Below are 17,834 nucleotides of genomic sequence, written 5' to 3'. Positions count from 1 at the left end.
TGCATCTCACTATCGCCATCCAGCGGTCAAATGTGTAAATCCAAGTACGGGCAGAAAGGAAAAAAAAAATATTTAGATATTTGTAGCTTGCAATTTAGCAACTTGTTGCACCTTGTTTTTTAATATTTAGAAAAATCTGGAAAAAGTAATGGAATAAGAAACCGTTCTCATCTGGATATATTTTTAAATAATATTTATTACACAGGCAATTACATCCTAAATGTAAACATACAAAACAGGATATTGACCCAAACCATAACTGTCTTATTGAAGTGAGTTCACATTAAGAACCCATTCAAAGTTATGATTTAGTCAGTTTTCTATGTTCACCACCCACAAATGTTAGAAAACAAGAACTTATTGCTTGCAAGTCAGAATGACTCGATAAATTTATTATGCATTTAAAAAATGTTAGCTCGCAATATCTACATCGCCATTTGTGCATTTTTAATGAACAATCCCAATTCTTAACATTTTAAAAATACACAGACAAAAGAATTTAAAGCTGCCAATTTTCAAACATACTTCAAAAGTATCCCACTGTACATGAAAACTACTTTGTTTCAATCAACATTTTAGAAGCCGACATTGCAAATTCTCGTTACCAAATACGACCACGACTACAACGATCTTTTGACTACTAGTGTTATTCGTTAAATTGCAAGAGCACATATACTGTATCCCAACTGGAAGATTTTGAGTCAGCTAAAGGCCATCAAACTATATAAAGTAAATTAAATCATAGATTATTAATCTCCATCTCATAAACATTCTACAAATTACCCAATTGAGCTAATCTGAAATTGTGAAACCTGTTTATGTTTTCACAAAAGGAAAAGCTTTACTTCTCTACCTTGGACATTTTAAGGCTTTAAAGAGAATAAATGACAAATGAGAAATTTGATTTAGCTTTGAGACGGGGAAAACAATCTAAGCTGTGGCCTTTTAGAGCAGCAGAGTCAAAGGTCAGGAAGCACCTGCAGGACTGTTTGTAGACAAATACCAGACAAGTAAATAGTATCAGAAAGAAAAACAGAAAAAGTTTGTTTCTTTGTGTCAGAAGGTGAAAACCTTTCAACTCACGACGTTTTCCGGATATCCATCAACATATAGAGATCAATTCAGATCAACAGATGTAATATTGGGACAGACCGTAAAACGTTAAAGACGGTACAGCATAAAGCTGGTCTGCTGATGGTGGAAACGCTGCACTGCAGTGAGAAACAATGGGAGGAGTGACGATGACCTCCAGTATCTTTAACGCAAAGCTCCTCTTTGCTCACGCTGAATCGATTTTGTGAAGCAGCCACAAATCATCCACTTTATATTTAATAAAAAAAATTATTTCATAGTGTGAACTGTGCCTCATATATTAAATGACAGTGTGGAGAACACAGTTGTTGACGCATCTATTAAAGCAAAAAAGTCATTAAAATGGGATAACATGTGTATTTTACAAACAAAAATGACTTTCGAGATTTGAAAAAAATATCTTCTCACATTCTCCATCACAAACATTTTTTTCTATTTACAGCAGTTTAGATGGCAATATTACAAAACTCATATTTTACTCGTGATGTTAAATATGGACCACTTTATCTCAGTATAAGCAACAAATATCAAACCGTGATTACAATTAGCTAAATAAAATAAAAATAAAAATCACCACACCGTTCAGGCTGTGCAGTTGTAATGTCTGGTAATGCACCAAGTGTAAAAATAAAAAAGTAAAAAATGATGTTCGTCTTAAATAAGCTACAGCGCCACAGCTGCCATTTAATTCTGCCACAAATTGCTTCAAAGCTTTTCTTAGATTTTAGTGCACATTTCTTCTTCAACTTACACATAATTAAAATTTTAAGGCCATGATCTATTAAAAACAAATTTAAATTTAGAGTAAAAAAAAAAACTGGATTAAAGAGGTTGAAAACTACTGGCTTTCATCAGTAGCTGCCTTAATACTTCTCTCATTTTGAACAAAAATAAATTTAAATACACACTCTTAAAAAAATATACCAAAAAAAAATAAAAAATACAGAAGAAAAAGACAACACAAAAACAGACTCAGTCACCTTACATTACACTGTTCTGAATATTTAAAAACAATAAAGCTGAAAACAGTCCCAGAAGTGACCAATAAACACGTTTTAACTCCAAGACAACGAACCTTTATCACAGAGGAATCTAACTGGTTATTAAACGCTTTTTTTTCTCCAGTGAACTTGAGCATGAATATCTGCCAACCTGATGAGATCACAAAACTAAAACACGTAAAACAGCCAAAACAGAACCTCCTGACAAGCGGAGGATAAGTACACTTTATGCACGTTTGGCTGTTTTATGCTACAAACAGGCAAAATGCTGGTAATATTTTCAACATGCTCAAATTTTTTTACATGGAGTCAGTGAAATACACCTGTGGAATCATGTTTACAAAGTCAAATGAATGAGAGATAATGTAACAAGATGGCCTGTTATCAGAATATCAGGTGTTTCTGCGTCAGTTTTTCCTCTCCCCTTATGTTCACTGCAGATTTTGCTAATCGTTACATACTAGCTGAATATTTTCAGCATTTTTACTCGGTCATCTCTCAGTTTTCGCTCCTTTAAGTTCACATTTTCAGTCAACTTCTGTAGTTTTGATTGGAGTCAACATTTGACTCAAAACAACTTAAGTGTTTTACAGAACGCTAATTCAAATACATTGACAAAATCCACTAAGACGTGGACAAATTTAATCATTGGAAGCGTGGACTTCCTCTTTAAGCGTCTCCATGGAGACAAAGACCAAGTGAAGCTCTTCTCAAAGCCTTTTTTAAAAAGAGATTTTAACTCATAAAAGTTGGAATATTTTCCAGCATTCATATTCTGGCATTCAGATTAAAGCGATTAGAGCTGTAAAGGTTTGTTAATCTTAAAAAAATGTAAAGTAAATAATAATAAAAAAAACACTGCATTTGTGACCATCTCTGCAGGAGGAGGCACAACTTAGGAGCAGGGGACATGATCTATAAACACTAGAGATGAACCGATCCCTTATTAATATTTGTATTTGGTCCGCTAAGGAAAAGAAATCAGTGAAAATGTGTCTAATCCATAATGGTAGATCTATTCAATCTAATTCTATGTTTTGTGCTCTGCGCAACTTCATGTTGGATTTATTTCACACTATATTTAGAATTCCTAATAGCACTTTCTGAACCATTAGAGAAAAAAAAGGTTTGCTACAATTTATTTTTACCTGTTTGACCAAGGTAGTCAACCTATTGTATAAGTTTCTTTATTTTACATCATCAGTTATACTCCTAATTGCACTAACTGAACAAATTAAAATTATGAAGCTATTGATGCATTTATGTGAGATGTGCTGGTACAGAGTTATCTAATAAATTTGTAATTCAGTATATTTATGTTTATGTTTAAAAGAAAGAAATGTTTTAAGTCAATCCATCTGATTTTCTGTATCAGAAACGGTCTCGACTAAATCTCATATCAGAATCTGTATTGGAAGTGAAAAAAAGTGGATCGGTGCATCCCTAATAAACACAACCCAGTTTTTTAGCACATAGTTAAAATGAATTCTTTTACAACCTGGTTAGATAAAAAGGTTCTAGAAAGTTGAGTTTTGGAGTCTGTAGTAATTAACGTTTGTTGATGCTTTAATTAACTAAATATATCAGAAATTCTTTTTGTGCATTGCAAGAAGACTTTGGACTGAATCTGTTCCTCAGACGCATTAGTGAAAGAAATTTGCGGGATCCAGCTACAGTGTTACGGAACATTGTATGAGTAGAGTGTAAGCGGACAAGTGCTTTGATGATTTTTAGGTTAGTTTGGTGCATCAGGAAGCGACCTGAAGGCAAATGACTGCTGAAATGTAGGCCACAGTGTGTCTGTGCGTCTGGGGGAGGGGTCGCTAATGTAGAGCGCATTACTTTCAGCCCATCTGCCGCGCAGTGCCTCACCCCCCTCCCCTCCCCTCCCCTCCCCCGCACGTCCTGGTCTTCCTGAGTCTACCGGCTCACAGCTGAGCAGCTCTGTCCCTGTCCTCCTCCTGGAGACTGGTGAGCAGCTTCATGCAGACGCTGGTGTCCCCGCTCTGCAGTGCCTGGAGGAACAGGTCCGTGTGCTTCTTCAACCGGTCCAGCTCGTTCTGCGTGCTTTGGTTCTGCCGGAGCAGCTCCTTGGTGCGGAGCGTGATGTCCAGCAGGCCCGACTTGCTCAGGATGTTGTACGTGTTGCAGAAGCGCTTCCTCTTGGTGTCTGGGTTGCCGTCGCTCGCGCTGCACTCCAGAGAGGAGATGCAGTCCAGCGTGAGCGCCTGGTTCTCTGAGTGACCGAAGGGCAGGGCATCGGAAGCCGACGAAGGCCTCTCCGCGGCGGGCGTGGCGCTGCTGGTTTCTGCTGCGGGCAGGGAGAGTCTGCTCTGGAGAAGCGGGGACATGGTGCTGGGAGTACTGGGAGTACCAGGAAGACTAGGGGAAGCAGCTCCGGAGTTGCTGGTGCTGCTACACAGAGATCTCTGCACCTTCTCCCTCTGACATTGTTCCCAAAGGTTGGAGGTCAACGAGCTACATTTCTCTGAACCCGATGAAGATGAAGAGGAGGAGGAAGAAGAAGAAGCGGTTCCTCTTCCTGAGGAAGTAGAGCTGTCCCCAGGATGAGGGGCGATCTTAGGGTAGGACTTTAAGATTGGAAGATACTTTTTAGAGCGTCTGTGCTTGGAGGCGGCCTCCTTGGAGGCTTGGCGGGAGACCACCGGCTGCAGAAAGACCACCTGCGGCTGCGGCCCCACGGGCTGCACCACTTCCACAGCGGGGCTGAAGCCCCACGGCTTCAGAGAGGGCGGGTTCTCCACAGGCTGCAGAGGAAGGAGGGCGACAGGTTTACACACAGATCCCCTTTTTACACTTCATTTCATTTCAAAATCTTTAAATGCTAAATTAAACCAGATGATGTTTGGGGACGAATAACTCGTTTAGGATATTTCATTAAAACCAGTGTAAAGACACAACATTAAGCTAAACAAGTTTTTGACTCCAAGTGGCTTCTGTTCCTCCGAACAGCTCCAATAATTTTGATCACATTCATTTCAGCAAACTGGAATTAAATCAGTAAAATTTTATAAATACATTTTCCATGTGCGACATCGACATCTCTGTTTTTTCTACTCAAAATTAATCCCAGAAATGTTGAACAGTATATCAAACAGTCGTTCAGTGTTATTATAACTGATCTTGCATTTGCAAAGGACTCCTTGGATGCAATATTTAGTCGGCTCTTACGTTGAACCTCAGGGTGCCGAGCATTCATGCTACTGCTAAACCATAATAAAAAGTTTTTTATTTTAATACATTTTATCTTTAAGAGCTCTCAAAGTCACACAAATACCAATATAAAACAAAAACATAAGAGTTGATCTGAATATCAAAGTTGAGACCTTCAGAAAAAGCAGAGAAGTATTAAGAACATAAAAGTTTCAGAAGATTATTTGGATCAATTGTGATAAATTACTGAAATAATTGTCAACTGATTTAGTAATTGATTAATCGATTATTAACTGGATTATAAAGACCCAATAAAGGCCATAAGAACAAAATACTTAGAACAGTAATTAAGCCAAAACTGTACAAATATGTATATATAGGTGGCGCTGTTTTACCTTTATCTGGTTAAAATTCTGGGGGAAAAAATCTCCTTTTACTCTCCAGCTAATCAATAAATACTCAACAGATCAGCCCTACACGGTATTGATGTTAAAGTCAAGCAGAGATTTTCATATGTTGATATTTTTTATAGCTGCAGATGCCTCTTTTGCTACAGATGATCAAGTGTTCACTAAAAGAATGTTATTGCATTTTAGACAGTTACGTGTTTATTGGTATTTCTTATGTAATTCCAATAATGGATTAAATAAGTCTAAGTGAATAAATTTTAAAAAATCTGCAGAATGTGCCAATTTTTAATCTGATTAACTGATAGAATAATCAGTTAATTATTAAAATAATTGCTTGCTTCAGCCCTACAGAAGTTGCAGATTTCAGAGCAGAGGTTTCATCAAGTTACCTGCTTGAGCACAACATTGTTCATTATGATCATAGGCGAGAGTCCAGAGTAGGAGCCTCCAACCACGGCCAGCGGGGAGGGCTTTGGGCCTGAACCTGCAGCCTGCGCCCTTTGCCGTCCTCCAGGCTGAGGAGAGTCCTCAGAGTCCGTGGTGTCCATGGTGCTCAGGTGTTCTGAGCTGGCGTCTGTGGGGCAGAAAGAGAGGTTAGCTGTGGTTCCACCGGGACATCTGGAGTTTTCCTCAACACGCCCTACGGGTCGGGGACAGAACCTGAGAATCCGGAGTCTCTTTCTGAATCCACCTGGGAGCCTCCGCACTTCATGATGCAAGGTCGGTTTGTCGCCCTCAGGAGACTCTCGGCCTTCCTCTTGGTGCTCATCTTTTTCGCTGTCCTCTTGTCCACAAGCTCCCACAAAACTAGTTTGGCATATCAAAAGCCAAAGCTGTGGACAAAACAACACTAAATAAACCCTCTTTTCAAACAGGCAGCACATGATACTGTGGCAAGTAGCTAAAAACACATGCAGGAACATTTAAAAGTTGTATGTAAATATCGGTGGTTACAACTAAGCAACAAACTAAAAACACTACAAATACTTTCTTCCATGCTCAGTTGGGAACGCTTTACGTTATCATCTCCATTTACAGTGAACTGCTAAGGTAGCACTGCTACGTCTGTCTCGATAAATAAACAACTTTGCTGGACGATAAACTGTCAAAGAAATTATTGTAATAAACAATAATATTGTTATTTTGAGATCATTTTCAAGAGACATACTGAATTGGAACCGGAAGATAATTTAGACAGCCGAAAGACATAAATCACACAATAGATAAAATGGAAAAAATAAAAACCACACTCTTCAGACATGAACATGCTTTGATTGAACCCATTTCTAGCTGGATGTTTACGCTGCTGAAAAGTGTACCTTGGCCCTACCTCAACTATTCTGCAAGATATAACAGGTTTTCTACGTCACTACAGCGTGATGTCGTCAATATCACGGTTCTTAGTGGGAATGTGTCATTTTTCCAACCATTTTTAGAGCTCAAAGGCATGTCAGAAGGTTTCAGGTTTCATTGTTGTTGTTGTCTCTGATTGTTTCTAGCTGAGCTGAGGATCTCTGCAGCTCCTCCAAAGCTGCAGCAAAGCTCCTAGCTGCTTCTCGGATTCCGGATTTTATTTAGAGGTATCAGGGTGAAAAGATGTGTTTTTTTTTCTAAATCAATTTTTTAACACAATGTACCCACTTTTTCTTTGAAAATTTTGTCTTGATACATCAAATAAAACGTTGTAACGTGACACAATATGAAAAACATCAAAAGGAATGCATACGCAAGCAAGGCACTGTTCATGTAGGAAGAATTTAACCCTTATTTAATTTACAGATATTTTCTGGATAATCCGACATTGACGTATGAAACTGGACACAAGTTTGACGCTCGTCTTTAGTCTTTCACTAGGCCTGACGGTAGTGTAAACGTTGGCAGAAAACCAAACTTCACATACATAAATTACCAAGCGGTGTGAAACTCCATGTTTGTGACTTAACAAGGACAAACAAATCAGCATTTAATAAAGTCGACAGCATTATTTTTTTCGCGGAACTGTAGTGAGCGACTTAAAGCTAACAGTGCAGAGGCTAAGACATGCTAATGAGGGACGACTCCCACCAAGTGAGTGTCGTCTAAAATGTTGAAAAACACAACAGAGAAAACAAAACAACACACGTACTTTTAGTCGAGATGTTCTTCCAAAGAGGCGGTATGAAAAACACCAAAATAGGAACCTTCATTCGGGTTGAAGTTACGGCTGACCTTTTTTTTCTTCCTCAGTACAGTGGTAAACTGCAGCCGCCCAGCTTCACGGTCTGGACGGGGCTGTTCCACGGTGCAGTACACGGGACCCAGCGCTCCTCCCCCGCCCGCTAGCTCACATGCGGAGCACGGTGGCGACAGTCGATGGGAGACGTTCTCTAACTGTCCCGTTTGTTTCAAAACGAATAATTTGTTAATAATAGGAAATTGTTTCCACTTCTTTAGTCCACCTTTTTTAATTATTTAAACTCAAAACGGGATAAAATAATATATTTTTAGTTCAGCTGTGGCTCCATATTTGGTGCTTGAGGGCGTGGCCACGTCAGGAGCATCCGGTACGTCACATTGTTTTGGCCGCCACCCCTTCCCATGTGACCGCACTCCGGGTCTCTGATTGGCTGGAGCCGCCAGCAGCTGAAAAACGTGACAGCAGCCAAATGTGTGGCAAGTTAAGGACTACGCGTTTGTCTTGCCATCGGGATTTGAACTGTACACAGAGCAGGCAACTTAGAGAACAGTGACGTGAGAGTGTCTGGTGTATTACATAATTGCTTGACCTGGCGCTATCCAAAGCAGAGCTACTAGTCTTCTCTGCTGCAGCGTGTCCCGCCGAGTAAATAAACCTGTTTTACTTTGCCCATAAAAACAAGGAGGCAACACGTGCACGCATCAACCTTTATGCATGTCTTTACGCTGAGGTTAAGACTGCAGACTTATTATCGAATTATGAATGCGTACTCTGGAAAGAAAAAGTCTTTCATATTTAAAATCTCTTTAAGTTTAAACTGATGCCACATTTGAAAACAGAAAATCAAACAATAGCTTGACTTTGACAAAAAAAAAAGCTATACCAAGTTCTCTCTGTTGTGATGCTAATTTAGACACATCCTTGCTGTTAAATCTAACCACATCTGTAGCATTTCACGTCTGTGCTAATGACTGAGAATGCTTTTTAAACATATGGAAAGCAGCAACCAAGTGCTTCACAAAAGTATCCTCTCCTCTTGGCCGAGCTACAACTGTTCAGTTTAAATGTGACTTTTCTGTGAAGGTCTCAAAAGTTTTGTTAGACAACATAAGTGAGCACAGCACATCAAGACGAAGCAACAAATCAGCCAGGACAAAACAATATTCGACGTTTTGAACACAGAGACTAACCCAGTCAAAGTCAAAACCTAAATCTTGGAATATGTGGCAAGACATTGAGGTTAGTAATCTGATCTGATTAGATTTGAGCTTGTCAGCTTATAAAAATGAGCAAAAATTGCATTTTATATGCAAATTTTGCTCCTACATGTGCTAAACTGGTAAGAATTTGAAAACTATGAATCCTATTTTCAATTATGCCCACCTTCTGCTTGCGTATCACCTGAAATCGCAAGCATACATTAAAGTTTGGTGTTGTTACTTGAGGTGTAACATGTGAAAAAGCTTAAGGGTTGTCTAAATACTCTTAATGTCTCAGAGTGTTTACTGACACTCAGACAAAGACCATAGAGAATCGCTGTTGTTTACATATATCTTTATTCACTGAACTCATTATCAATTAAATAAATCTTTAAAAATACACACATTGCCGATTGTGTATTATTCATTGTCTTTGTGTTAACAACTGATAAAAAAAAATATATATAAAAAAAGTTTAAATAAACGTCTTCTGTGTTCTGTAGTTTAGGTACATTGTCCAAACTTCACATGAGAATATGAAAGACTGAGTCGACTTTGGTCCAAAACAAGCAGCAGCCAGGATCAAAGGCTGATCCTTTTTCTTTGATAAATAATGAAGAGCAGCTTGCAGACGAACAACTGGCCTCTGGTGGGACGAATGCAGGAAGTTATCTATGTACAGAGGACGGAAATATTGATCCCATAAGACGTTTCCGTCAATGAAGACGTATCTTCTAGTGAGAGAACTAGCACCTGGAAAGACAAAGTACATGGAAATGAATTCAAATCGCTTTGAACTGCATGATAACATCTTTTGTTCCTTCACTCCAACTGAATTTCAGATTCTTACTCACTTAGAAAACACCTGGTGTTCATTTGCCACACTTTCGATTTGTTTGATGCATTGAAATGCTTGAAATGAATCTATAAAGCAACGAAAAGTTGAAATGGGACTCTGGCCCAAAATGGCAGAGCTCAGTCAGGACAGGGAAACTGGTCAGATTGGACACTGAGGCAGATGGAGCAAGTGGCGGTTCGTTCAGAATTAGGAATATTTCCTTCCTCCGCCCCGCAAGTTTCGGGGGTTGGAAAACATCCAGTGTATTCCTGCACAAATCAAGTAAAATATTCTCTGTTTTCTCAGCAGGATCCTGTTGAGTTATGTATAGTGAAAAGCGATAGAAAACGTGTTCAGATGCTTTTTTATATAGTGCCTGTGCATTGTTATTTTGCAGAGAAGGACGGGCAGAAATGTGGTTCTCTAGATATGCAAACAGGCTGTTCTGAGTGAGGGTATGAATCTGAAGCCAGGCCACACTTTTCAGATTCATAGAAAACATCAAAACCCTTCTTCTTCACTGTTGATAAATCCCTCGTGTTCATCTATCTCACAGAGTCTTACGCTGAAGTTTGGAGTTGTCGTGACAAGATGCGAAAAGGTTTACAAGGTGTGTGAATACAATGTACTTTTTGTTGACGTTTTGGAGAGCCGATGAGGAGATAATGGATCTAAATCATGTTTAAATGTAGCGAAATGATCACTCTAAATGAAATAACACATCTATACGTTTCCTGGGAAACCAAACATGCAGTTGAATTTAGCAGTACCCTGCCAGTGACCCGAAGCCCAAAATAACCGGCTTCCAGGTGAAGTGGTTTGGAAAATGCGTGTGTTTCTACTGCTGCGTTCTCCTTTTGTGAAGCAGAGGAGCTGGTGACGCCCTGCAGGCAGTGCTGCAAGCTGTTGACCCAGATTCCTCAAGCTCTCTCTCTCTCTCTGTCTCTCTCTCTCTCTCTCTCTCTCTCCCTCTCTCTCTCGTTCCCCCAAAAAGAAAATCGCTGGTGGTGACACGGCAGATACAGATGTTACTTAGCACTGGAAGAGACCACTAAAATACCTCCAAAAAAGTCTGCTATTTAATCAAGATAAAGAACTTGCATGGATGTATACTTCATTGTCCCATCCATCCATTTTCTTGCACCCTTTTTCCCTCAGTGGGGTTGGGAGGTGCTGGTGCCCATCTCCAGCCAACGTTTCGGGTGAGAGGCGGGGTACACCCTGGGCAGGTCGCCAGTCTGTCGCAGGGCAACACAGAGACACACAGGACACACAACCATGCACACACACACTCACACCTAGGGGCAATTTGGAGAGGCTAGTTAACCTGACAGTCATGTTTTTGGACTGTGGGAGGAAACCGGAGTACCCGGAGAAAACCCACGCACGCACAGGGAGAACATACAAACTCCATGCAGAAAGACCCCAGGCCGGGAATCGAACCCAGAACCTTCTTGCTGCAAGGCAACAGCTCTACCAACTGCACCACTGTGCAGCCCACTCTATCACCCTTGTCCCTCAGTGGGGTCAGGAGGGTTGCTGGTGCCTATCTCCAGCTAACGTTCCGGGCGAGAGGCAGGGTACACCCTGGACAGGTCGCCAGTCTGCCACAGGGCAACACAGAGACACTTCATTGTCCCCAAGGGAAAATTTAACTTGGACTTAGTACGCTAATAAAGGCGTTAAAACACTCAGCACACGGCCAGCAGAAGCTCTGTTGATGTAAATAAGTGTGTCCTTATTTTAGGGTTGCATGGTGATGAGTCCACAGATGTGATGCTCAGGTCATAAGATGTCATGCTAAGATGTTTATTTTATGGGAAACTTCATATTGTCAACACTTGTATTATGTACTACTGATGTATGGCTGTTGTAATTGGTCTGTAAAAATAATAAAATTGTAAGTTCTTAAAAAAAAAAAAATACACCACACACAATAAAATCAAAAACACATACTACTCAATGAAATATCGCACATTCTCACATACATCCCAGCGAGTAAACAAACCAAGAAATCAGATTATAGCATCGGCAGCATGACAAAACACCGCATGTCTACTTTATTTAAAACCTGACTGATGCAGGGATCAATTAAGTTTTAAATCTGCACGGCTTCTAAACCGTTTGCCAGATGGTTCATAGTTCGTGTTGAGAGTTGAGGATGTGAGCGTCTGTAATATACAGTATTGTTAAAGGGATGACTGGTAGGTAAGTTTTAGTTATTAGATTCTGTGTATTACTGACTTATTTTCTTTGTAAAATAGATCCTGTTGAGTTTATGGTTGAAAATACTCCCTCTGTTCTGCTCTCGCCACATTCTGTTTCAACAGACTTGACGAAAATCTGCAGTGACCCACAAGTGGGGCAGCTCTGCTATGTCCCAGCGGTTCTAGTGAACTGCACAAAGAGGAGGAAGGAAGTCATCCAAAAAAAACAAAAAAAACAAACTAGAACTACCTACAATTTCTCCAGACAGTAGATGGTTGAAATGTGGATAAAAGGAGATTGTTCAAAAGTCAAGTTTCTCCTTAAAGACTCTGCAGTCACTCTACGAACAGTCACCCTGGAGTATCTTGGGATCTGATCCAAAACAAGATTTTCAGAGACAGAAATTAGTTGATTTCTTCTTCCTACTTTAAATCTGTATGTTTGTCCTTGGTTTAATGTGTCAAAGTTTCTGCAACCTTCCGGAAACGGCTTTGGACTAGAGGACGTTTGGACGCTTTGTTCACCATGATCAGGCTGAGTCAAGACAAGGCAAGATCAGTCTTACTTTTCACATCTTCTCCTTCTGTTCTTCCTCCGTTGAGGTCTGTCCCTGAGAGAGTCCTCGTTGCTGTGAAGAACAAAAATATTACTAAGTCAAAGATAAGTTCAGATCCCAAAAGATAAAACCTTTCATTTACTGACCTTGTATTATTTTGATACTGTTTCGGCCTAAAAAGGGAGAACAGCTTTAATATTCCAGTTTTATACCAGCTGATTTGAACCAGGTGTGTCTGACATTAGTCTACCTCACTCCACACTCCAGATGCTCCACAAACGTGAGGTTGATGACCTGATGCAACCAACTCACCTGCAGACATGAGGGGAGGGGAGGGAAGTGAACGTCTCATGCAATCAACTGCGTCTGAAAGCGCCCGTGACCTCTCCTCACCTCCAAGGTTATGTTGCGTTCAACGACAGGAGAGCACTCCCGAGACTCATCGAGGCAGCAGCTGGAGCAGCGAAACAGTGAGACGCAGCGAGGTATGTAGAAACCCTCAAATTCTTTAGGGAACTCCTTCTCCACGTCCACATACTGCTCAATCGGTCGACAAAGGCTCTTGTTTAGCACCTCCGTGAATCCCAGTGCTACATAAAAAAAAAAAAAGTTAGGAGACACTTTGGATCATATATAGAACAGAACAGAAACACTTGAAACAAATTAAAATCTATTACAGAAGGCATAAAATACTACAACAATAAAAAACAACTATAAACGCTGGGTAGTAAATTATGGTAAGAAAAATACGCAGTTATAGCAACAAGATTAAATTAGCGTGTTATTCCTACCCGTTGGCCTTTCCTTCCCTGGAAGATTGAGCATCTAAATAAAAACAAATAAATAAATAAACAAAAAATAGATCATTTTACAGAGCAATACACTTGAGTGTCGCTTTTCAATTCTGCGAGGATCGGGCTACAAATACAAAGCGAATGTGCAGCAAATGGGAGTTTCAGGAATAGCATTTAGCAGTCTCACAGCTCCCTCTAGCGGTGGTGGAATAGCGACGCTCAAAATGGGAATTTTACGGGGGGCGAGGGGGGTAAAAAAGGAAAAATACAAAAAGTTGTTGCGTTCAGTTGGGCTCAAAGTTATTCATACCCCGCAGCAGATTTGGATTTTAAGTAATTTTTAAAATCAAGCAGTAAGTTTGTTTTTTGCGAGAGAGAGAGAGAATCAAACAAGGCCGCTTTCTCAAAACTAACACCATTCTGTAAAAAGAGCATTGATTGTGAATACGCATTGGTTATATCTAGAAGAAATCACATTTAAAAAATATATACAATATGCATATCAAATTGTCATTCTTTACTCCAAAACGCTAAAACAAAGTCCAGTCAAAGAAACATGTTAGTTATATAAAAAAATTACTTCCAACCTAAATATACCAAAAATTACTATAAAATTGGAATAAAATGTAATAAAGTGTTCATTCAGGTAAACCTAGCTATCTGATAATTAAAGGTATTTGGATTTTTCTGTTTGTTTAACCAGAACATATAATCAAATCATAATTTCTTCCTGTACTTGCTGCTCTCAGGGACTTCTTGTGAGTAGTTGCGATGTGTTCCTGGCTATTTAGGAAATCGTGCTCAAGTCTGACGCAACAGAACCTAAACCAGCTGCGTGTGACAGCTGCGTTCATGATAATAGTAAAAACCAGACGTCACATGCATGCAGTCCAGCAGCGGTGTGGTTTTACACGTTTCACCTAAACGCTGCAAAAATAAAAATACTATCATGCATCAAAGTAGAAAACCCTAAGCACCATTTTGGAGACTCAGTGTCTCTGTGGAGATTTAATCTTTTATTCAGTAGGGGGAAAACATGTTAAAATAATAAGAAGCATAAAGTTTGCGGAGCGTTACTGGGACTTCAAATGGAAATCTTTTGGTCAAATGAGACTAAGATGAAGCGTTTTTTGGCAACAAACACTGAAATAAAAGCTAAAAACTGTAAAGCACGGTAGCTAATCTGTGATGCTGTGGGCTTTCTCTTCTGAGGCGTCGTGCTCTGGATTCTCTTCATTGTTTTCTAGATGCCTGTTGTGAAACTAAAGAAGCAGTATGTGTTCTGATTAAGTCTAATCTTATTTCTATTTAAGGTTCTTGAGTAGAAGAAAAAAAGAGAACAAATCCATTCTCATTGCAGAACTAAACAAATCAGAGAACAAGAAAAATGTTTATTAAGCCTCCGTTATAATTCGTCTATGCAGACAAAACATAAAAACTGGTAAAACCAGCTATTTTAATCACCTTATTGTTCAATAAAACATTGGTCAATTTGTTCTTATTTTTGGTTATTGAGAGCCACTATGAAGGGCCTCAAGGGCCACAGGTCAGACTTTTTTATCTGCTCAAAAATACAGTTTGTGATTGTACTCTCATGAAAACTGTAAATGTCTGAGAAAATGTGTGAAATCATGCAGAATAAATAATCCTGCAGAAACTCGTACTGCTGCTTTATACAACCCGGAGAACCTGAAGAGGTCTACTTTACTATGGGGAAAACAGTCGACAGCACAAAAAACAAAAACATGTAGAAAAGAGTGAGCTTTACAAATTAAAGAAAGAAAAAAAACAAAACTCTTACTTGGACCGGAACCAGCAGCAGAGGAACCAGCAGGAGATACATGGTGCCACTGAAGAGGACGAGTCTACGCCGTTCTGCCTTTCAGGCAGTCAGAAAGAAATGAAAAGCCAATAAACAAACGGGGCGTGGAGCCGCTGGAAAATGGAGCCGTCGCAGTTGCAAGAGGGTTTATATGGACAGCAAGTGATTAAGCAGAAACCACCGTCAGAATTCCTCAGAAATTTCAGCAAATGACTTCTCTTCAGACGGGATTGCATCAGCTTCCATCGATTTACTCACGACAGATGAAATCTACGTTTCTGAGAGCGTGGGACTCAAAAACAGCTTTAAAAAGTTTGGATAAAATTGAGCCAATCAACCATCGGTGATGGTCTGCTTGTGCTGAAAATATGTTTTTATTCAGATTAATTTTCTTCTGCCAAAGTTTGCCAGGTGTTTTGCTTTGGGAGATTTCTAATACTGACATTACAGACTAATTAAAAACATTACAATGCTATTGAAAAGTCAGTATAATCCAGGAACCTGAACTAAGAGAAACTAAGAGAAACACATTATATAGATTATTTATTAGCTAATGGATGTTTGTAAGTTTGTAAGCATTTCTGTTAGTTATGATGATTTTCTGCTTAAAGCTAATGTAGACACGACATTTAAAATTACAATATTGCATCTGACTAATTAAAAAATATATATATTTAAAATAAAAAAGTATGTTTCACACATGCTCAAAGGCTATCCTCAAACCTTTTAATAGGACAAACACGACTTGCAATTTATTGAATTACAAATATTCCCTACGAATATAAAGAAGTGAACTGGTTCAGCTGAATTTTATTTAAGGGTATCGGAGTAAAGGGGGACTGAATGGAAATCTAGATTATGCTTTTATTGGTATTTTTAATTCTGGCTTTTTTTCCCTCCCCAGTAAAATCTGACAATTTGCAACATGACAAAATGTGAAAATGGTTTGGTTATTTATTTATTTCAAACATATACTGTAATATCATTTATTTTTTATTTTTGTTTGAAAATTAGGTTGGTAGAAGTATAAACTTATTTAATCCTGTCCCCATTCTTTTATAAGCCTCTCTCTTTTTTTCCAAATTATTCCTTGTTTAACCGTGGATCACTACTTTTGCAAAGCAACGCACCTCCTGGGTGATGGAAAATGTGCAAGTGTGGATTAAACTGAGATGCGTTCAACCAGTTTTATTTCCTTTTCCAGGTAAGAGTCTGTTGAGACTAGTCCAAGCTGTAAAATGGTCATCATGGCGTGTGTGTTTCTATGAAGTCATCACTTAATAACTGCCTGATTCAATGTTAGCGATAAATCATCTTTCTTCTATTTCATTCTTACATAATCATCATATAAAAAATTTAAAAAAGAGCGCCGATGTTTCTAACAACACGTAAGACGCCATGCAATGTTTGACTTGCACAGTATGAGTTTAAACCGTTTCGAGCTCTTCGTTTCGAGCTCGTAACCGGATCCTGGATCTCAGGAACATCTGTCTGCACACGGCCGATCAGGCTCCACATCTGGATCTGGTTGTTAGTTCAAGCATTTTTGTTCTTCTCCTGCACGGAAGACCTGAGGTTATCAATACAGGAATGATCAGAATGTTCCTAAAACCCCCCACAAGTCTTCATCTACCTCTTTTGACATGTTTATATCCAGCGATGCTCCATTGGAGATATCGGCGTGCGTGACTGTCGAGATTTATCGTGCGGTTTGCGTGAGTGTACATATTGTTCTCTCTTTCTGCTTTCACATTTCTAAGAATGAACTCAGATTAGTTTAAGTGCTGCTTACTGGATAATTGGACTGACTTGTTGTTGCAGTCCATCTCAGTGAGGACGAAAACAAAGATGGAAGCAGCGCACCATCTGATCACAATCACCGTTAACTCTGCTGTTGAGTCAGCTGCGCGCTCATTATACAAAATCCACGCTTGTAAAAATTTATTGCCACAAACCTGGACATGTTCTTGCCTGTTCTGACTTTGGGAAACAAACAAAACAAAACAAAAAAAAAAGAGTAACCAGGTTTTCAAATCTTGCTTGAACCAAAAGGTTCGTGGCCCTGTTGACGTTTTCTGACGACTTGGCATTTGAGCCTGGTGCAATCTCACGCAGGGAAGCAGTGGGTTTTGTTGCCAGACCAGTGGACCAGGTCTACTCACAGCGCAAATTAGTTCACAGGGTTTTTTTCCATGGCAGTCTGCCCTGAAGAGCCCATCTCAGGTTTTGTTATTTCCAAATGACTCGCTGAAAGAGCCTCTAGATTGATGGTGTGGCAGGGATGCCATCGTTTCTCTGATTTTACTCTTTATATGTAAATGTTTGAGTAAAATGAACATTGTGCTTTTATTCTATGAACTACTGACAACAAGTCTCTGAAATTCCAAGCAAAAATTTCGTTTTTATCTGCGGAAAATGAGAAGCAGTCAACATAGCGAAAAAGATGCAGTGCTTTCAGATGCTTTCAGAGGTCAAATAATGCAAAAAGACAAGTTCATATTCACTTAGAAACAACAATATTAATGTTTAACTCAGGAAGAGTTCAGAAATCAATATTTTGTGGA

At 39.4% G+C, this 17,834-nt stretch overlaps 2 protein-coding genes across 3 annotated transcripts; both read right to left on the bottom strand.

Moving 5' to 3' along the window:
- Positions 1 to 176: 176 nt before the first annotated feature.
- On the bottom strand, positions 177 to 8,126 carry cipcb (CLOCK-interacting pacemaker b). Its single transcript, XM_008398369.3, has 4 exons — positions 7,803 to 8,126; positions 6,338 to 6,510; positions 6,067 to 6,251; positions 177 to 4,861 (listed from the first exon to the last, which is right to left on the bottom strand). The coding sequence occupies exons 2-4, from the start codon at positions 6,444 to 6,446 to the stop codon at positions 4,022 to 4,024; spliced, it is 1,134 nt and encodes a 377-aa protein (XP_008396591.1). The 5' UTR covers positions 6,447 to 6,510; positions 7,803 to 8,126; the 3' UTR covers positions 177 to 4,021.
- A 1,266-nt stretch (positions 8,127 to 9,392) lies between these two features.
- On the bottom strand, positions 9,393 to 15,567 carry LOC103457897 (vascular endothelial growth factor A-A-like). 2 transcript variants are annotated; one of them, XM_008398370.3, is made up of 7 exons: positions 15,250 to 15,567; positions 13,446 to 13,479; positions 13,048 to 13,244; positions 12,905 to 12,966; positions 12,801 to 12,827; positions 12,664 to 12,726; positions 9,393 to 9,805 (listed from the first exon to the last, which is right to left on the bottom strand). In XM_008398370.3, exons 1-7 carry the CDS (start codon positions 15,289 to 15,291, stop codon positions 9,799 to 9,801), a joined length of 432 nt encoding a protein of 143 aa, XP_008396592.2. In that variant the 5' UTR covers positions 15,292 to 15,567; the 3' UTR covers positions 9,393 to 9,798. The 2 variants fall into 2 exon arrangements, with proteins under 2 accessions (XP_008396592.2, XP_081458705.1); XM_081602579.1 differs by having other exon boundaries at positions 12,664 to 12,827.
- Positions 15,568 to 17,834: the final 2,267 nt, after the last annotated feature.

This window comes from Poecilia reticulata, chromosome 21 (genome assembly GCF_904066995.2).
Source record: "Poecilia reticulata chromosome 21, P_reticulata-male-v2, whole genome shotgun sequence".
NCBI lineage: Eukaryota > Metazoa > Chordata > Actinopteri > Cyprinodontiformes > Poeciliidae > Poecilia > Poecilia reticulata.
The sequence above is the reverse complement of the archived record's forward strand: the minus strand, read 5'-3'. Positions and strand labels throughout refer to the sequence as shown.